This window comes from Salvelinus alpinus, chromosome 4 (assembly GCF_045679555.1).
Source record: "Salvelinus alpinus chromosome 4, SLU_Salpinus.1, whole genome shotgun sequence".
Lineage (NCBI taxonomy): Eukaryota > Metazoa > Chordata > Actinopteri > Salmoniformes > Salmonidae > Salvelinus > Salvelinus alpinus.
The window spans coordinates 100196736-100215584 of record NC_092089.1 but is presented as its reverse complement, the minus strand read 5'-3'; the positions used below and the strand labels follow the sequence as shown (position 1 = coordinate 100215584).

At 42.1% G+C, this 18849-nt stretch overlaps 1 protein-coding gene and 1 pseudogene across 4 annotated transcripts; both read left to right on the top strand.

Annotated features, from left to right (window-relative positions):
* The first annotated feature begins 717 nt into the window (after positions 1–717).
* LOC139574831 (uncharacterized) lies at positions 718–14271 on the top strand. 4 transcript variants are annotated; one of them, XM_071399773.1, is made up of 13 exons: positions 718–1027; positions 1171–1200; positions 4295–4466; positions 4734–4889; positions 7213–7349; positions 8360–8517; positions 8672–8860; positions 9294–9383; positions 9526–9615; positions 11532–11654; positions 11783–11914; positions 12040–12156; positions 13414–14271. In XM_071399773.1, the coding sequence occupies exons 3-13, from the start codon at positions 4306–4308 to the stop codon at positions 13522–13524; spliced, it is 1464 nt and encodes a 487-aa protein (XP_071255874.1). In that variant the 5' UTR covers positions 718–1027; positions 1171–1200; positions 4295–4305; the 3' UTR covers positions 13525–14271. The 4 variants fall into 4 exon arrangements, with proteins under 4 accessions (XP_071255874.1, XP_071255873.1, XP_071255872.1 ...); XM_071399772.1 differs by lacking the exon at positions 1171–1200 and having other exon boundaries at positions 895–1027; XM_071399771.1 differs by lacking the exons at positions 718–1027; positions 1171–1200 and adding an exon at positions 1296–1546.
* Positions 14272–16369: 2098 nt separating this feature from the next.
* On the top strand, positions 16370–18841 carry LOC139574830 (E3 ubiquitin-protein ligase TRIM35-like; annotated as a pseudogene).
* Positions 18842–18849: the final 8 nt, after the last annotated feature.

Genomic DNA, 18849 nt, shown 5'->3' with positions numbered 1-18849 from the left:
TCCATCAAACACATTTGGTGTGTCATCATAGCTGTCTCTGACTTGTGGTCAGACTCGCTCAGGTAGAATAAACTTAAACTTGCGCCTTTTTTCAAAGCTGATTTGAATGTCATTGAGAAAACAGAGAAGTGTAAAAAAAAAAACATTTGCGCAAACATCCTTTCTGAATACAAAAGTCATCCTCGAAGTAATCATCTAGTTTTTCAAAAGTATCAGTAATGTGATTACAATATTTTTGCGGGTAACGTGTTTTTGTAATCCCTTACATGTAACTGATTACATGTAATGCCGTTACTCCCCAACCCTGGCCACGAGTGGGTTAGTCATCTCTATCTCTCACTGTATCTTTCTCTCACATGCACAGACGTTGCATGAATCAACCAATGGTTGCGTGGCACGTCATCAACTGTGTCATCGACTGACAGATCGCTATAACATATCATGTTGTTAGCTGATATGTGCAATACCTATCTGGGCGTTGCAAGGTCTGGCAGGCGTCAGCAACGCCTGGGCAGAGGAATGTGGCCACACTCTCTCTCGTTCTCTCACTCTCTCTTAATGTTATTTTATCATAGCCATTTGAAACAACATTTAATGTTTTTTTGGTAATAACATGTATTGTAATTATGCCTATTTTGAAATGGATGTGATTCTCATAACACCTGGCCTCCCATTATGGAAATGTTTTTGTTGTAATTCCTCAATTGAAAATAAAAATAAAAAAACGTTGTCGTCTGGTCATGTCATCTGCTGCGTGAGTTTCATCCTCATCAATCTGAGCCATGCACTTACCTGGCTCAGGCTGGCCCTTTAAAGGACTCGCTTTTGAAGAAAGCGGCTGCATGAGGCAATATTGCGCAATTCGAGTATGCATATGTAACCGATGTACCGATTGAAAGGCTATTAGCGCGCACCACTGCTAACTAGCTAGCCATTTCACATCCGTTACACATACATGCCACACATGAGCGACTCCATCCCAACGGTATCAGCACATTTGGGACGAAAGGGGCTCGTTTCAACCTCGGTAAGATAACGCACGCAGACACTCTGTTTACCGACCACGGCTATACCTTTAATACGCCCTTATTTACCTACATTTAACTATTTTTATTCCACATGGATGGATGACTCAATATCTCCTTCCCTGAATAATTGACATCTCACCAGCTCGGTTCTTCAACAGGCAAAGTCTGTAAGGTAAGGGAAATCCCGTGCCAACATAGACCTCCCCCCCCCCTTTTTTACCCAGATGATTATTCATGTGTAATTGTTCTCTCCCCTCCCCTCCCCTCATATTCGGAGCATCGGAATGGTCAGTTCTGTACCTGTCGATATGGAAAGCCAACTCCTACACGCACTTATGTCACCCGTTATTTGAACACGAGCAGTCGCAACAAGTTTTCATTAGTCTGACAGTGATAACACTCAACATACCACCGGAGGATAGTTGGTGCTGTTAGAGTCGCTGAATACTAAGACTAATAGTTATAATTTTTTTTACAATTTAAACTGTTTTGAATTTCATCAAACATGGACATCAAAGGTAAGAATGATATGGTTTCCAGCCTCTATCTATCGACTGTAACAATGTGGGTTTATTCAAATCTGATGGACATTTTCTTGTCAGAAGTTAATAATTACAAGGCTTTTTTATTTTGGCCCAACATGTGCTCAGAGTTTAGTCTGTTCATGTAAGTGATGGAAGTAATCCTAACTGATCAATCCTGGAATGGTTTTACTGTAAATTACACTGTACTATTACAGTGGGTTTCCAACTCCGGTCCTCCAGTACTGCCAACAGTACACATTTTTGTTGTAGCCGCAGATAAACGTACCTAATTCAACTAATTGAGGGCCTGATGATTAGTTGAATCAGGTGTGCTTGTCCAAGGCTACAATGAAAATGTGTCCTGTTGAGGGACACATATATATATATATATATATATATATATATATATATATATATATATATACAAAAGTATGTGGACACCCCTTCAAATGAGTGGATTTGGCTATTTCAGCCACACCCGTTGCTGACAGGTGTATAACATCGAGCACACAGCCTGACCTTCATTTCAACGTGGCGCCGTCATAGGATGCCACCTTTCCAACAAGTCAGGTAGTATCTGCCCTGCTAGAGCTGCCCCGGTCAACTGTAATGCTGTTATTGTAAAGTGTAAATGTCTACGAGCAACATCGGCTCAGCCGCAAAGTGGTAGGCCACACAAGCTCACAGAATGTGAACGCCGAGTGCTGAAGCGCGTAGCACGTAAAAAATCATCTGTCCTCGGTTGCAACACTCACTACCGAGTTCATAACTGCCTATGGAATCAACGTCAGCACAAGAACTGTTCGTCGGGAGCTTCATGAAATGGGTTTCCATGGCCGAGCAGCCGCACAGAAGACTAAGATCACATGCGCAATGCCAAGCCTTCGGCTGGAGTGGTGTAAATCGCGCCGCCATTCGACGCTGGAGCAGTGGAAACGCGTTCTCTGGAGTGATGAATCACGCTTCACCATCTGGCAGTCTAACGGATGAATCTGGGTTTGGCGGATGCCCCGAGAACGCTACCTGCCCCAATGCATAGTGGCAACTGTAAAGTTTGGTGGAGGAGGAATAATGTTCTGGGGCTGTTTTTCCTGGTTCGGGTTAGGCCCCTTAGTTCCAGTGAAGAGAAATCTTAATGCTACAGCATACAATGACATTCCGATTCTGTGCTTCCAACTTTGTGGCAACAGTTTGGAGAAGGCCCTTTCTTGTTTCAGCATGACAATGCCCCCGTGCACAAAGCGAGGTCCATACAGAAATGGTTTGTTGAGATCGGTGTGGAAGAAGTTGACAGGCCTGCATAGAGCCCTGACCTCAACCTCGTCGAACACCTTTGGGATGAATTGGAACGCCGACTGCGAGCCAGCACTAATCGGCCAACATCAGTGCCCGACCTCACAGCTCTTGTGGCTGAATGGATGCAAGTCCCCCTCAGCAATGTTCCAACATCTAGTGGAAAGCCTTCCTAGAAGAGTGGAGGTAGCAAAGGGGGGGACCAACTCCATATTAATGTCCATGATTTGCGAATGAGATGTTGGACGAGCAGGTGTCCACATACTTTTGGTCATGTCCTGTATATTGCCTGGCTACCCAAACTTCTTGCTCCTACCAAACTCTAAGCCACGTCCACTGACGCGAAAGATAGAGCATCGGAATAATTGAATTTGAGTCGTCAGACAGTTATAGTGATTTATGAATGATTGTGTCCTGTTTTGACAGTTATATAACCTGTTAGCTGTTGTTCTGATTATTGTTCTTTTAGGTTTATATTGTTGTTGTTAATTACAAAACAGTGATTGATTTTTACAATATGTTGTTCCAGTAATTCAGAGTTCTGGAGAGTTGTACCTCTTGTTTCTCTTTAGAGTTATGGGGAGTTGTACCTCTTGTTATGGAGAGTTACCTCTTGTTTCTTTTGAGTTATGGAGAGTTGTACCTCTTGTTGTTGCTCTTTAGAGTTATGGAGAGTTGTACCTCTTGTTATGGAGAGTTGTACCTCTTGTTGTAGCTCTTTAGAGTTATGGAGAGTTGTACCTCTTGTTATGGAGAGTTGTACCTCTTGTTGTTGCTCTTTAGAGTTATGGAGAGTTGTACCTCTTGTTATGGAGAGTTGTACCTCTTGTTATGGAGAGTTGTACCTCTTGTTGTAGCTCTTTAGAGTTATGGAGAGTTGTACCTCTTGTTATGGAGAGTTGTACCTCTTGTTGTTGCTCTTTAGAGTTATGGAGAGTTGTACCTCTTGTTGTTGTTATGGAGAGTTGTACCTCTTGTTGTTGTTATGGAGAGTTATGGAGAGTTGTACCTCTTGTTGTTGTTATGGAGAGTTGTACCTCTTGTTATGGAGAGTTGTACCTCTTGTTGTAGCTCTTTAGAGTTATGGAGAGTTGTACCTCTTGTTATGGAGAGTTGTTCCTCTTGTTGTTGCTCTTTAGAGTTATGGAGAGTTGTTCCTCTTGTTTCTCTTTAGAGTTATGGAGAGTTGTATCTCTTGTTCCTCTCATGCTGTAGTAACACTACAGTATCAAACTCAAATCACCACACGCTCTGCTCTATAACAGCTTTAAAATAGAATAGACTAGAATATCATAGAATAGAATACTAGCATAGAATGGCAATTCTTATTAAAATTAAACACAGACTGGGCACATAAAACAAATATACAAATACAGTATGTTGGTGTTGGTGTGTATTTGTCCAGCAGTTTGCTTTAGTTCTTGTCTCCCTCTTCTCTCCACTGAGTAGAGAGGAGTACGATGACAGAGTTCTGGAAGGAGCACAGCCGGCAGGCCACGGTTGAGGAAATGATGTTGGACTCTCATGCCCAGGAGCTGACCCAGCACGAACTGCCTGAGATCCTCTCCCTGCTGCCCAGCCTGTCCGGCCAGAGGGTCCTGGAGCTGGGCGCCGGGATCGGGTCAGTGGGTCTATTGAACTATATCTATAAAACAACTGACCAGATAGACTGTTAATAACATCAAGCATATACTGTGTCATGATCTCTGTAGAGACATGAGGTTTAACTGACCATGTGACCTGACAGGGAAAACTCCCTGGCCCTGGGCTATGATGGCGACCTGTGTTTTTCCTGGTCAGGTGTAGTGGACACTTGTTAGCAGTTTGACCCTCGCTGTCTGATGTGGAGGTGTTTGACCTTTGTGTTTGTGTGTTTGGTCTCTTCCAGGAGGTACACCAGCCACCTGTTGACCCAGGCCAGTCACGTGACAGCGGTCGACTTCATGGAGAGCTTCGTGGAGAAGAACAGACAGGACAACAGTCACTATAGCAACGCCTCCTTCCTCCAGGCAGACGTCACCAAGCTGGACTTCCCCAAAAACAGGTCTGCTGTTGGATATAATGTTTATAATAACAATATAATATATTATAGAACAGGTTTGCGTAAGGTTGCAAAGCTACTGGTAATTTACCCAAGTTACCAGAATCTTCGGTAATTTGGGTAATTTAAGAGGTAATCTATGGCAATCTATGGCAACTTTGGTAATTTGTACTTGCATAACTGTAAGAAAGTATTATTAATATATAGTACACATTTTTTTTTATATCTGTGTCCATATTGTCCATGAGTTTCTAGTAGACAGACCAGATGGTTAATGAGTTTCTAGTAGATAGACCAGATGGTTCATGAGTTTCTAGTAGATAGACCAGATGGTTCATGAGTTACTAGTAGATAGACCTGATGGTTCATGAGTTTCTAGTAGATAGACCAGATGGTTCATGAGTTTCTAGTAGATAGACCAGATGGTTCAGGAGTTTCTAGTAGATAGACCAGATGGTTCAGGAGTTTCTAGTAGATAGACCAGATGGTTCATGAGTTTCTAGGAGATAGACCAGATGGTTCATGAGTTTCTAGGAGATAGACCAGATGGTTCATGAGTTACTAGTAGATAGACCAGATGGTTCATGAGTTTCTAGGAGATAGACCAGATGGTTCATGAGTTACTAGTAGATAGACCAGATGGTTCATGAGTTTCTAGGAGATAGACCAGATGGTTCATGAGTTACTAGTAGATAGACCAGATGGTTCAGGAGTTTCTAGTAGATAGACCAGATGGTTCAGGAGTTTCTAGTAGATAGACCGTATGGTTCAGGAGTTTCTAGTAGATAGACCAGATGGTTCAGGAGTTTCTAGTAGATAGACCAGATGGTTCAGGAGAAAATAGCCTAATTAATGAACAAAGCATCTAATTAACAATGGTTTTATTTTCAATGAACTCTTGCTCCTATTTACTGCCACCAACATTGACAACAGACATATTCACATAGAAGAGCAAAGTCTGTACAAGATCATATAAAGTATATTTAATGCTGAATGGTTTTTACTATATTTAAGATCATGTTTTGTCATTCTATTGTTTATTTTAAAATCATCTTGTATATTTTTCCATGCAATAAGGCCACACAGAGGGACAGAGATCACTACAGACACCGGTGATAATCTGAAGTACCCAAAAAAGGACACTTGATTTTATCTTCTAAAATGCCATATATTCTGTTGAAAGTTGAAACAAAATTCTGGTAGTTTACTGGGAAACTTAGAAAGATAAGAAAAGTTATCTGATTTTGGGGGTTTTGTTTGCATAAAGCTATTGGCATTACGACTTTGGATTGATAAGGCGTAGCGAAATATGTTCAAAGTCTATGACTAAGGTAGTTTTCTTTTTAAAACTGGTTTGACGAGATGTCTCACCTATGCCTTTAGCCTTCGGTTGGAACTGAATACAATATGAGGTGACACTGCCTGTGTCCCAAATGACACCCTATTCCCTATGTAGTGCATTACTTTTGACCAGGGACCATAGAGCTCCAGTCAAAAGTAGTGCACTATGTGGAGACTATGGTGCCATTTGGGATGCACTTTCGCCTAAAGCCGATGGGTGTAATGCATTACTACTTGTTCTAAGCTTTTGTGAGCCTTTATAACATCCTATTATCAGGCTTATGATGTTATTCTGATGTGTACCACCCCCCCATCAGTTATGATGTTATTCTGATGTGTACCACCCCCCCATCAGTTATGATGTTATTCTGATGTGTACCCCCCCCCATCAGTTATGATGTTATTCTGATGTGTACCACCCCCCCCCCCCATCAGTTATGATGTTTTTCTGATGTGTACCCCCCCATCAGTTATGATGTTATTCTGATGTGCCCCCCCCCCCCCCCCATCAGTTATGATGTTATTCTGATGTGTACCCCCCCATCAGTTATGATGTTATTCTGATGTGTACCCCCCCCCCCCCCATCAGTTATGATGTTATTCTGATGTGTACCACCCCCCCATCAGTTATGATGTTATTCTGATGTGTACCCCCCCCCCCATCAGTTATGATGTTATTCTGATGTGTACCACCCCCCCCCCCCCCCCCCCATCAGTTATGATGTTATTCTGATGTGTACCACCCCCCCATCAGTTATGATGTTATTCTGATGTGTACCACCCCCCCCCATCAGTTATGATGTTATTCTGATGTGTACCACCCCCCCATCAGTTATGATGTTATTCTGATGTGTACCCCCCCCCCCCCATCAGTTATGATGTTATTCTGATGTGTACCCCCCCCCATCAGTTATGATGTTATTCTGATGTGTACCCCCCCCCATCAGTTATGATGTTATTCTGATGTGTACCACCCCCCCATCAGTTATGACATCATCTTCTCCAACTGGCTACTGATGTATCTGAGTGACGAGGAGCTGACGTCACTAATAGAGAGGATGCTGGGATGGCTCCGCCCCGGAGGATACCTGTTCTTCAGGGAGTCCTGCAACTACCAATCAGGTACGAGCTCTAAAATCACCTGAATATCTATTGTGAGTCACTCTTCCAGTCTAGTGAATCCCTAGACTCTCCTGTAGAGCGGTTTTGATAGGTGGAAGCATCATGGTGATCTATCTACCCAGACACTCTTCTCATCCTGTCATCCTCTCATCCTTTATTACCTAACGTAACAGATCACTATTCAGTCCACTTTCACCTTCGTGGGTTACTTAAATTCACATCAGATAGTCTACTTCCATCTGTTGTGTAAGTAAGGGATAATCAATGAGAGGCTATGCGTTCTATGGTGAATAATGAATAACGTGACCCTTCCACGGAGTTGCATTATTTTCCAGAGAACGCATAGAGCCCCGAGTTCATTATCCTTTTTAATACCTTGGCTATCATTTAGCACATTTACTACTAGATATGTGTTCAACATCAACTGAAGTAGCTAGCTAGTTTACTAGATAGCTACAGTAGTTGCCGTGGTAAACTAGCAAGTCTGTTTGTTTGGTTATCTAAGAAAAAACATCAGTTCTAGCTTGCCATTAGGAAAATGTTTTCAATTCGTCTTTTGCTTTCAAAAGCAGCTCAAACATAGAACGTGTAAGAATGATCTATAGCCATTGACTTCTACCGTGCTGATATACTGTAGGAAAATAGGAAAATAATGCATGCTCTAGAATTCCCTTCAAGCCAATCAGAAACAAGTATTCAACAATGCCATGGTATAAAAACGGTATAATCATGGTCTGATTGTAAACATTTACATTAATGCTGCCATAAAACACTATACTGCCAAGGCAATCAGTGTCAATCACTGTTTCTCTCTCTCTCTGTCCAGGTGACTGTAAGATGAACTTTAACCCTACACACTACATCTCTCTCTGTCTCTCTCTGTCTCTCTCTCTCTGTCTGTCTCTCTCTCTCTGTCTCTCTGTCTCTCTGTCTCTCTGTCCAGGTGACTGTAAGAGGACATTTAACCCCACACACACTACAGATCTGTCTCTCTCTCTCTCTCTGTCCAGGTGACATTAAGAGGACATTTAACCCCACACACTACAGATCGTCGGCCCACTACAGTCACCTGATGACAACAACACTGCGGGAGGAGTCAGAGGGGGCGGAGAAGCAGGTGTTTGGCTTTGACATCGTGCTCAATAAAACTGTGCAGACATACATCAAGGTATGTTGCTTTATTGCTACTGATTGTGTTATATCGTAATATAATGTGTGTAAATTATCATTAAAGCCACTGTCAGGCTCTTTGCTGTGTGTGTGTGGGGGGGGCGGCGGCATCTTACTCTCCCTATATCTTCCTGTCTCACTCCCCTCTTCAGATGAAGAAAAACCAGAACCAGATGTGTTGGCTGCTGGAGAAGGTGGGTCGGGACACCGCCTGTCAAGAGGGCTTCAGAACCTTCCAGCAGTTTCTGGACAACCAGCAGTACACACGCAAAGGCATCCTACGATACGAGAAGATGTTTGGGGCAGGATACGTCAGCACTGGGGGACCCAGCACTACCAAGGTGGGTTTGAGGTTTGGCAGTCCTGTACACACACACACACACGCGCGCACACTCGTGCCCACATACAAACACACTCACACATGCACACACACACGCTTGTGCACAGATACAAACACACTCACACATGCACATACATACACACGCCGCCAACATAGCTTTGTGACATCAAGACCCAGAGCAGAAAGGTTGTTGTTTTTCTATGGACAGATGGACATAGGAACCACGACAGAGTTGACAAAAAATGACTGAAACATGGACGGACAACACACAGGAGAGGTTGTGTAGTTACTGTTTAGACTGGGTTATACAGACTGCCACAGTACTGTGCTCTTTTAGCCTTCTCTATATACAAATACCAAACGTGTGTGTAGTTATTACTAGAATGGACTTGACACGTTCTGTTTTATTTTTTATTACTTTGTGGTAAAAAAAGGAGTTTGTGGAGCTGCTGAACTTGAAGCCTGGGATGAAGGTGCTGGATGTGGGGTGTGGCATCGGTGGCGGAAACTTCTACATGGCAAAGGTCAACCCAAGTGTCATTAGTATACAGGAAGTTTCTGATATACTGTTGGAAATGGTCCAGTCCACCTTTATGTACATTCACGTTACACACAGCAGGATGTGGTTAGGTCATATATGCCAATGATGACGATGATGTTCTGCAGGCCTTCGGCGTGGAGGTGCTGGGTCTGGACCTGTCAGCCAACATGGTGGATATCGCCATAGAGAGGGCCATGGAGGAGAACCTTCCATCGGTGAGTCTGATTGGTCGTCGGATGAATGAGGTCATGTTGCTGCTGTCATCTGGACTTGGATCTGTTTGATGGTGGAACAACAGGTGGTTCCTTCCTTGTTATTTATGTGTGGTTCCCTACAATGAGAAACATACTAGGTTAGAGTTACTAGGTCTACAATGAGAAACATACTAGGTTAGAGTTACTAGGTCTACAATGAGAAACATACTAGGTTAGAGTTACTAGGTTTACAATGAGAAACATACTAGGTTAGAGTTACTAGGTTTACAATGAGAAACATACTAGGTTAGAGTTACTAGGTTTACAATGAGAAACATACTAGGTTAGAGTTACTAGGTCTACAATGAGAAACATACTAGGTTAGAGTTACTAGGTTTACAATGAGAAACATACTAGGTTAGAGTTACTAGGTTTACAATGAGAAACATACTAGGTTAGAGTTACTAGGTTTACAATGAGAAACATACTAGGTTAGAGTTACTAGGTCAACAATGAGATACATACTAGGTTAGAGTTACTAGGTTTACAATGAGAAACATACTAGGTTAGAGTTACTAGGTTTACAATGAGAAACATACTAGGTTAGAGTTACTAGGTTTACAATGAGAAACATACTAGGTTAGAGTTACTAGGTCTACAATGAGAAACATACTAGGTTAGGGTTACTAGGGTTACAATGAGATACATACTAGGTTACGGTTACTAGGTTTACAATGAGAAACATACTAGGTTAGAGTTACTAGGTTTACAATGAGAAACATACTAGGTTAGAGTTACTAGGTTTACAATGAGAAACATACTAGGTTAGAGTTACTAGGTTTACAATGAGAAACATACTAGGTTAGAGTTACTAGGTCTACAATGAGAAACATACTAGGTTAGGGTTACTAGGTCTACAATGAGAAACATACTAGGTTAGAGTTACTAGGTCAACAATGAGAAACATACTAGGTTAGAGTTACTAGGTTTACAATGAGAAACATACTAGGTTAGAGTTACTAGGTCAACAATGAGAAACATACTAGGTTAGAGTTACTAGGTTTACAATGAGAAACATACTAGGTTAGAGTTACTAGGTTTACAATGAGAAACATACTAGGTTAGAGTTACTAGGTCTACAATGAGAAACATACTAGGTTAGAGTTACTAGGTCAACAATGAGAAACATACTAGGTTAGAGTTACTAGGTCTACAATGAGAAACATACTAGGTTAGAGTTACTAGGTCTACAATGAGAAACATACTAGGTTAGAGTTACTAGGTCTACAATGAGAAACATACTAGGTTAGAGTTACTAGGTCTACAATGAGAAACATACTAGGTTAGAGTTACTAGGTTTACAATGAGAAACATACTAGGTTAGAGTTACTAGGTCTACAATGAGAAACATACTAGGTTAGAGTTACTAGGTTTACAATGAGAACATACTAGGTTAGGTTACTAGGTTACAATGAGAAATATACTAGGTTAGAGTTACTAGTTTACAATGAGAAACATACTAGGTTAGAGTTACTAGGTTTACAATGAGAAACATACTAGGTTAGAGTTACTAGGTCAACAATGAGAAACATACTAGGTTAGAGTTACTAGGTCTACAATGAGAAACATACTAGGTTAGAGTTACTAGGTTTACAATGAGAAACATACTAGGTTAGAGTTACTAGGTCTACAATGAGAAACATACTAGGTTAGAGTTACTAGGTTTACAATGAGAAACATACTAGGTTAGAGTTACTAGGTTAGAGTTACTAGGGAGTGAAGTTCAAGCTGTCTTTTTTATTTATATGGTTCCATTGTTTTGAAAATGATACGTTCTACATGTCTTTTAATACTAGATAGATCAAGGTCATGTTAATTGAATTGCAATTAGATGTAGAAGTGTTTTAGTGACAGGTATTACATGCCATTTCCTGCAGGTCCATTTCGAGGTGGCTGACGCCACTAAGAGAGAGTTCCCAGAAGGGTCGTTTGATGTGGTCTACAGTCGAGACACCATCCTGCACATCGACGACAAATTGGCACTGTTCAAACGCTTCCACGTGAGTGTGTGTGTACACACACACATACACAACCGCACAACCACACACACCTTAACATCAATTCCAGACTATGTTATATTTTGCTGGCTGTTTTTACCATCCAAAACGCTGTGTATCTTCATCTTCAGTCGTGGCTGAAGCCCGGTGGCCAGGTCCTGATCACTGACTACTGCTGTGGAGAGAAGCCCTGGACTCCTCAGTTCCAGGACTATGTCAAACAGAGAGGTTACATTCTCTACACCCCACCACAGTACGGCAAGGTAGGCCTAATCATAAACCTGATAATACCCTGATAATATCACCCTGACCTGACTTTTACCACACTTGTTATAATATCTTAGAATTAGCCTATGTAGCTCCGTATGCTGTGACTGTCTGTCTGCAGTTCCTACAGCAGGCAGGTTTCTCTAACGTACGTGCCGAGGACAGGACAGCCCAGTTCACGCAGGTGATCCAGACAGAGCTGGAGAGAGCAGCGGCCATGAAAGACGAGTTCATTAAGGTAGACCATGTACTCTCTGTCTCTGTCTCTGTCTCTGTATCTCTCTCTGTCTCTGTATCTCTCTCTCTCTCTGTCTGTCTCTCTGTCTCTGTCTCTCTCTCTCTCTCTCTCTCTGTATCTCTCTCTCTGTCTGTCTGTCTCACACACACACCACAGTAATAGTGGTGATCACCAGGACCTAAAATGAACACCCGCCACCTGCCAAATGCAGGTATATTTTGGCATTGGTGGGTAAGATGTCTACTTCACCAGCCACATTGATGGTCAGGGCTCCACTGTACAAGCACTTCACTCGCATTTGTGAATAAAAATAGTAAAGTATGATCACATTTATAGCAAAATAAATGCTGCATTAGAAGTTTTCAAAGTATTTCTGCCGTGTTGTTTCTTAGCTGGTAAATGAATCGCACAAAGTCAAAGAACTAGGAATCCTATAGGCTATCCCACCTGGTGCTGCAACACTGCTTGGATGGAGACTGGGCGCATGTGAAGAGCTGAGTGAAAGATTTGTTTTTAGAATCTCTGTGCTGTGTTATTGACTGTTTACTCCATGTGTAACTCTGTGTTGTTGTTTGTGTCGCACTGCTTTGCTTTATCTTGGCCAGGTCGCAGTTGTAAATGAGAACTTGTTCTCAACTAGCCTATCTGGTTAAATAAAGGTGAATTTAAAACATTTTTTTAAAGAGCACAGGCATAAAAGTTGATCAAATTTTTTTCAAACTTAAGTCTACTGAAGTGAGACTTTGTCCTTGTGTTTCTTGGCTATTTACATTGTTTGTTCACAAGCTAAGTTGTTTATCAGTGTTTGAGTTTCAACTGCTAGGGAAGAGAAGCCAACGCTTCTCATTGATCAGACTCAGTCTCACAGGCACAAATATGACTCGAGTCGCGTTACCACAGTAACCTCCCGCAGGTGAACATTTGTCTTGTGATATTTTGGTTAAAAAGACTCAGGTCACAAAAAATGAAATTAAACAATATGCCACATTACTTCTTACTGGTAATACATGTATTGTTTTAAAAACATTACAAAACATGCTCATCCATTTTTTTTTTGTGTTTTGTTGGTGTAATTTTTATTTAAAAAATACATGTTTTGGCTGGTAAAAAATCTGAGTGGCTGGTAGATTTTGTAGATCTACCTGCAACAGTGTCTGGTGGACCAAAACAGTCAATTTTATGCCCTGGTGATCACAATGTTGATACTTTGTTAGACTGTTAAACCCATGTTATCCTGTATCTTGGGTCTTTTCCTAGGAGTTCTCAGAGGAAGACTACCTGGCCATTGTCAACGGCTGGAGCGACAAACTAAAACGCTGCAACACTGGGGACCAACGCTGGGGCCTATTCCACGCAACAAGGAACTGAGGAGAAAAGATAGGAAAATATCCCTTCAGGAGGGAGAGTTCAGTGCCTGGGCCCAGCCACGCTGCTTTCAGATCAACTAGAGGAGATTACCAGGCGCCAGTACGCCAAAATCTGAGATTACATACACTGAGGCAATTACAGATTGTCAAGTATTTTATTTGAAGTGAGAAATTGTCACTATCCAAGGACCAGTCTAACTTTAGTTTTTATCTTTAATATCTATTGATTGAGAGGTGAAACGGATTCCTGTTTCTTACTTTACTTTTAATTACCTTTTATTTAACCAGGTAGGTCAGTTGAGAACAAGTTCTCATTTACAACTGCGACCTGGCCAAGAATAAAGCAAAGCAGTTCGACACATACAACAACACAGTTACACATAGAATAAACAAACATACAGTAGAAAAAAAGTGTGTGCAAATGAGGTAGCATAAGGGAGGTAAGGCAATAAAATAGGCCATAGTGGCGAGGTAATTACGATATAGCAATTAAACACTGGAGTGATAGATGTGCAGAAGATGAATGTGCTTTACTTTACTTATTTTACTTTGTTTAAATACTTTACTTTAAAAATATTTAGATTTTTTTTTTTATTGAACCAAACTGAATTTGATTAAAACATTTTAACTTTGTGTAAAGTTGACAATATTACTGTCTTGTTATCAAAGGTGAATGTGCATCCTTTCCCAGTCTGTACTATCAACATACCATAGTTTGATAAGTTTTACAAATAAATGTTTGAAAACCTCCGGCTTGAATTAGTATCTGTCCGTCCGTCTTGCTGTCTCTGCCTCATTGTTCTGCCTACATGGTAAAAAATACCACTGTATTTACTTGTATTTACCTACGTCTACCACTAGGTAGTAGTAGAAGAGGTAGGCTAAGAATAATATCTGATATTCAGTACATTTTAATAGCAGGATTATATTTTCTCAAATGGAACCTTGTTCCCTATACACAGTGTTGGGGAGTAACTGATTACATGTACCAAAAAAACGAACTGTTATCAGTAATGTTACCTGCAAACAATACTGCAATCAGATTACATGTACTTTGTGGAAAAACTAGATGACTTCTTGGATTACATTTAAATTCAGGAAGGATGTTTCTGAAAAAATACATAATGTCACCTTTCAGTTTTGTCAATGACATTCAATTCAGCTCTGAAAAAAGGAGAAAGTTTATGTTTGTTCCACCTGAGAAAGTCTGACCTCACTATGATGACACACCAAATGATGACCACCAATCAGAGACCACTATGATGACAGTGTTCTCTGATTGGTGGTCATCATTTGGTGTGTCATCATAGTGGTCTCTGATTGGTGGTCATCATTTGGTGTGTCATCATTTTGGACAGTTAACTAGTAACTGTAACGGATTACATTTACAATGTAACCTAGGCAACCCGGACAGTGTAGTGCCTATGTAGTGCACTAGCTTTGACCAGAGCCCTATAGGGAATAGGGTCCCTTTTGGGACACAGACCACTTCTCTTATCATCTCTCCTTTCTGTCTGCCCCTGTCCCATTCCACTCAGCATCACAACAGGCCAGGTGTGCTGTTCTGTCCCCATGCTGTTTCTCAACAGGCCAGCTAATGGCCAGGTGTACTGTTCTGTCCCCAAGCTGTTTCTCAACAGGCCAGCTAATGGCCAGGTGTACTGTTCTGTCCCCAAGCTGTTTCTCAACAGGCCAGCTAATGGTCAGATGTACTGTTCTGTCCCCAAGCTGTTTCTCAACAGGCCAGCTAATGGCCAGGTGTACTGTTCTGTCCCCAAGCTGTTTCTCAACAGGCCAGCTAATGGCCAGGTGTACTGTTCTGTCCCCAAGCTGTTTCTCAACAGGCCAGCTAATGGTCAGGTGTACTGTTCTGTCCCCAAGCTGTTTCTCAACAGGCCAGCTAATGGCCAGGTGTGCTGTTCTGTCCCCAAGCTGTTTCTCAACAGGCCAGCTAATGGCCAGATGTACTGTTCTGTCCCCAAGCTGTTTCTCAACAGGCCAGCTAACGGTCAGGTGTACTGTTCTGTCCCCAAGCTGTTTCTCAACAGGCCAGCTAATGGTCAGATAGTCAGTTTGCTAATGTATCTTGGTTAGGTTCATTCATACACCCCCTTCTTACCCTATCTCCCCCTTCACAGGGCCATTCTCACCTCCTCCTACCCCTGGTAACACCTCAGGTCTCATTGGGCATGTAACCCCCAAGACCAATCACTGGCTGGGGAAACACCCCCCAACCCCCCTCTATCCTGAATCAACCGAGACCCCCCCCCCCCCCCCCCCCCCCACACACACACACCTATACATACATCCATGATAAATGAGATTGCAGAATTTGAGACTTTTACATTGTAGTATTTAGGCTCACACCAGACACTGAAACCGATAGACTTGTGTTCAGTAAAGTGTTCTTCCTGCTGCTGGACTTGCCACAGAGGACGATTCTTCCTCTTCTGGCTGTTTGATGGTAAGTGCCTTGCCATTTGTTTTGGTGGTTGTTCTTCCTCCTAGATCTATGTTGAAGCTAGTAAAACATGTAGCTTATTGTACATGATAAATGGCTGATGTAAACATGTTAGTCTTAAACTAGAAATCATCCTCAATGGAGATTGGAGAATCTCTATTGAATAGTTTCTTAGTCCAGGAACAGGCTTAATGTGGGTCTGGGATACAGCCACAAATAATCATTCAAAACATGTTAACAGAATGGATACACTGTCAAAAAAATTATTTAAAAAAGTTTACCTCAACAACTATAAAAGTGTACCTCACCTTTTGACCTTTGACCTTGTGTCTCTCTTGTTCCAGTAGCCATTACAGAGAAACGGACACTTTTACTGAGGGACAAAATGGCCTCTTGGTCCTTCTTCCAAGAAGAGGATTTCCTGTGTCCCGTGTGCTATGATATCTTCAGGGATCCCGTGGTTCTCTCTTGCAGCCACAGTGCCTGTAAGACCTGCATGGAGGAGAACTGGAAGTATAAAGACGGGAGTGTCCAGTCTGCAGGAAGAGATTCTACATGCCTTTCCCAGCAGTCAGCCTCACTCTGAAGAGGCTGTGTGAGGGGTTCCTACACGTGGGAGATCTACCTATGATAATTAATGTGCCCCAAATTACACCTTATTCCCTTTTTAGTGCACTACATTTGTCCAGGGCCCATAGAGATGAGTACGTATTATTTAAATAGTAAAATCAATCAATCCTACAGGAGAGAAGCTCCAGAGATACCGAGCCTGGGTCTGAGAGGCTCTGTGGTCAACACAAAGCGTAACTCAAGCTCTTCCGTCTGCAGAATGAACAGTCTGTTTGGTGTGTCGCGACTCAAGACGACACACAGGACACAAGTTCTGTGCCATAGATGAAGTTGTCCAGGACCAGGAAGTAGGACATGAAATAGTGTATCGGGCTGTATTCAATCCGTAGCGCTGAAGATCTGCTTTATAAACGCTGCATTTAATATGACGACGCAATCTGAAATTATCTTCAAATTTTAACGCAGATCTTCTGCGATACTTCGGCGATACGGATTGAATCAGCCCATAGCCTCTCTGAGATATTTGAAGGTAGAACCGGTAATATGGCGTCATTCTACACAGAGAGGTGAGTTACTTCCTGGCTACAGAAACCAACAACAACATCATTCAAATCAGCCAATGTCTGCCCCTATTGGCTCTTCCCAATGTGGGCGTGTCTCAATGTATGTAAGCAGGAAGTCGCCTCAGTATGTTCAATGATGTCATATTACTGAATCTACCTTTAAATTACAAGGGATTGAGTTGCTTTGACTTATTGCAATCAATATTGCTTATAACATTAATATTGTATAACTTTGCAATTCTTTGAGTTGACTTTACTCAATTAATTTACTGAGTTAGACAGTTATGTTTTACTGTGTACAAAGAGCCATTCATGTGTTTGTCTGATTCCAGGAGAGAGTAAAGGCTGAACTGGAGCCCTTGAAGGAGAAGCTGAGACTTTACACTGAAGCCAAACTAACCTGTGGTCAAACAGAAAAATACATCAGGGTAATTATACATTGGGAAGCAGTCTGTCTGTTCACTTAGAGGTTAATAGTTTATTTATGTGATATTCATAGATATTTGGTGGGTGGGGTTTCCAGACACAGGCTGCAGAGACACACGGGGAAATCAAGAAAGCGTTTCAACATCTTCATCAGCTTCTCGTTAATGAAGAGGAGGCCGGGATAGGCGCTCTGATAGAGGAAGATGAGGAGAAGACTTGGATGGTAAAGGAGAAGACTAAGGAGATTAGCAAAATAATCTTGACTCTTTCAGACAAGATCCAAGCTGTAGAGGAGCATCATGTTATCTTTCTGCAGAGATACAAGGCCATTCTACACAAGGCCAGGTAAATGAGCTGCCTCCTGTCTCTCCTCTTCTTCTCTGCTCTTCTCTCCTCTTCTTCTGTCCTCTTCTACTCCATTCCTGACACCTCAGAGAGGTTCAACCTCTATGAAGGGATCCTGGGCTCTGAGGGCTTCGATTCGGGAACACACACCTGGGGACGTGGAAGTCAGGAATGAATATCTCTAGAGATACGACTACAGCCGTGACTGGGCCCTGGGGGTGGTGGAGGAGTCTGTGTCCAGGAAGGGCGTGATAGAGAAGGGAGGCTGGAGATAAGAACAACATGGAGGAGATGACACCGTACGCTCCGTCCCCGAACCTCTCATCACCCTCTCATTGTAGCTGAGACAGGAGCCCCTGAGGATCAGAGTGACTTTGGACTTGGAACGGAGGAACGCTGACCTTCTCTGATCCGCAATACAACGAACATCTCCACACGTTCACATACACCTTCACGGAGAAATTCTTTCCGTATCTGAGCAGTGGGTGTGAGACCTTTACCTTGAGGATCTTGCCAGTGAAGGTCAATGTAGCGGCTGAACAGCCCAGATGACACCTCTCACCTTTTGCATATTAAAATCTCATTATTTGTTAGAATTTTTTTGTACATTTCGGAGAGTTTAATTTCAAACCCACTTTTAGCACAGATTTGAAGTTAACGAAACTATTGATTGTTAAAGATTCCTGGACTCTTTATTTGAGACTGATACACCTGAACCAAACAAACAACCGTTACGGTCAGACTGTCTGTGTTCTCTATCTCTCTGTACCACCCAATATAACATAGTCTGTGTCCCCACAAGGCTCTGGTCAAAAGTAGTGCACCATATAGGGAAAAGGATGCCATTTGGGGCACCGGCTCTGTCACCCTGTCGTACACCATGGCAAAATGATGCCTCATATTGACCTGTATTGGTCCATGACACAATCTGACCATCAGACAATAAACACGCATTACAGAA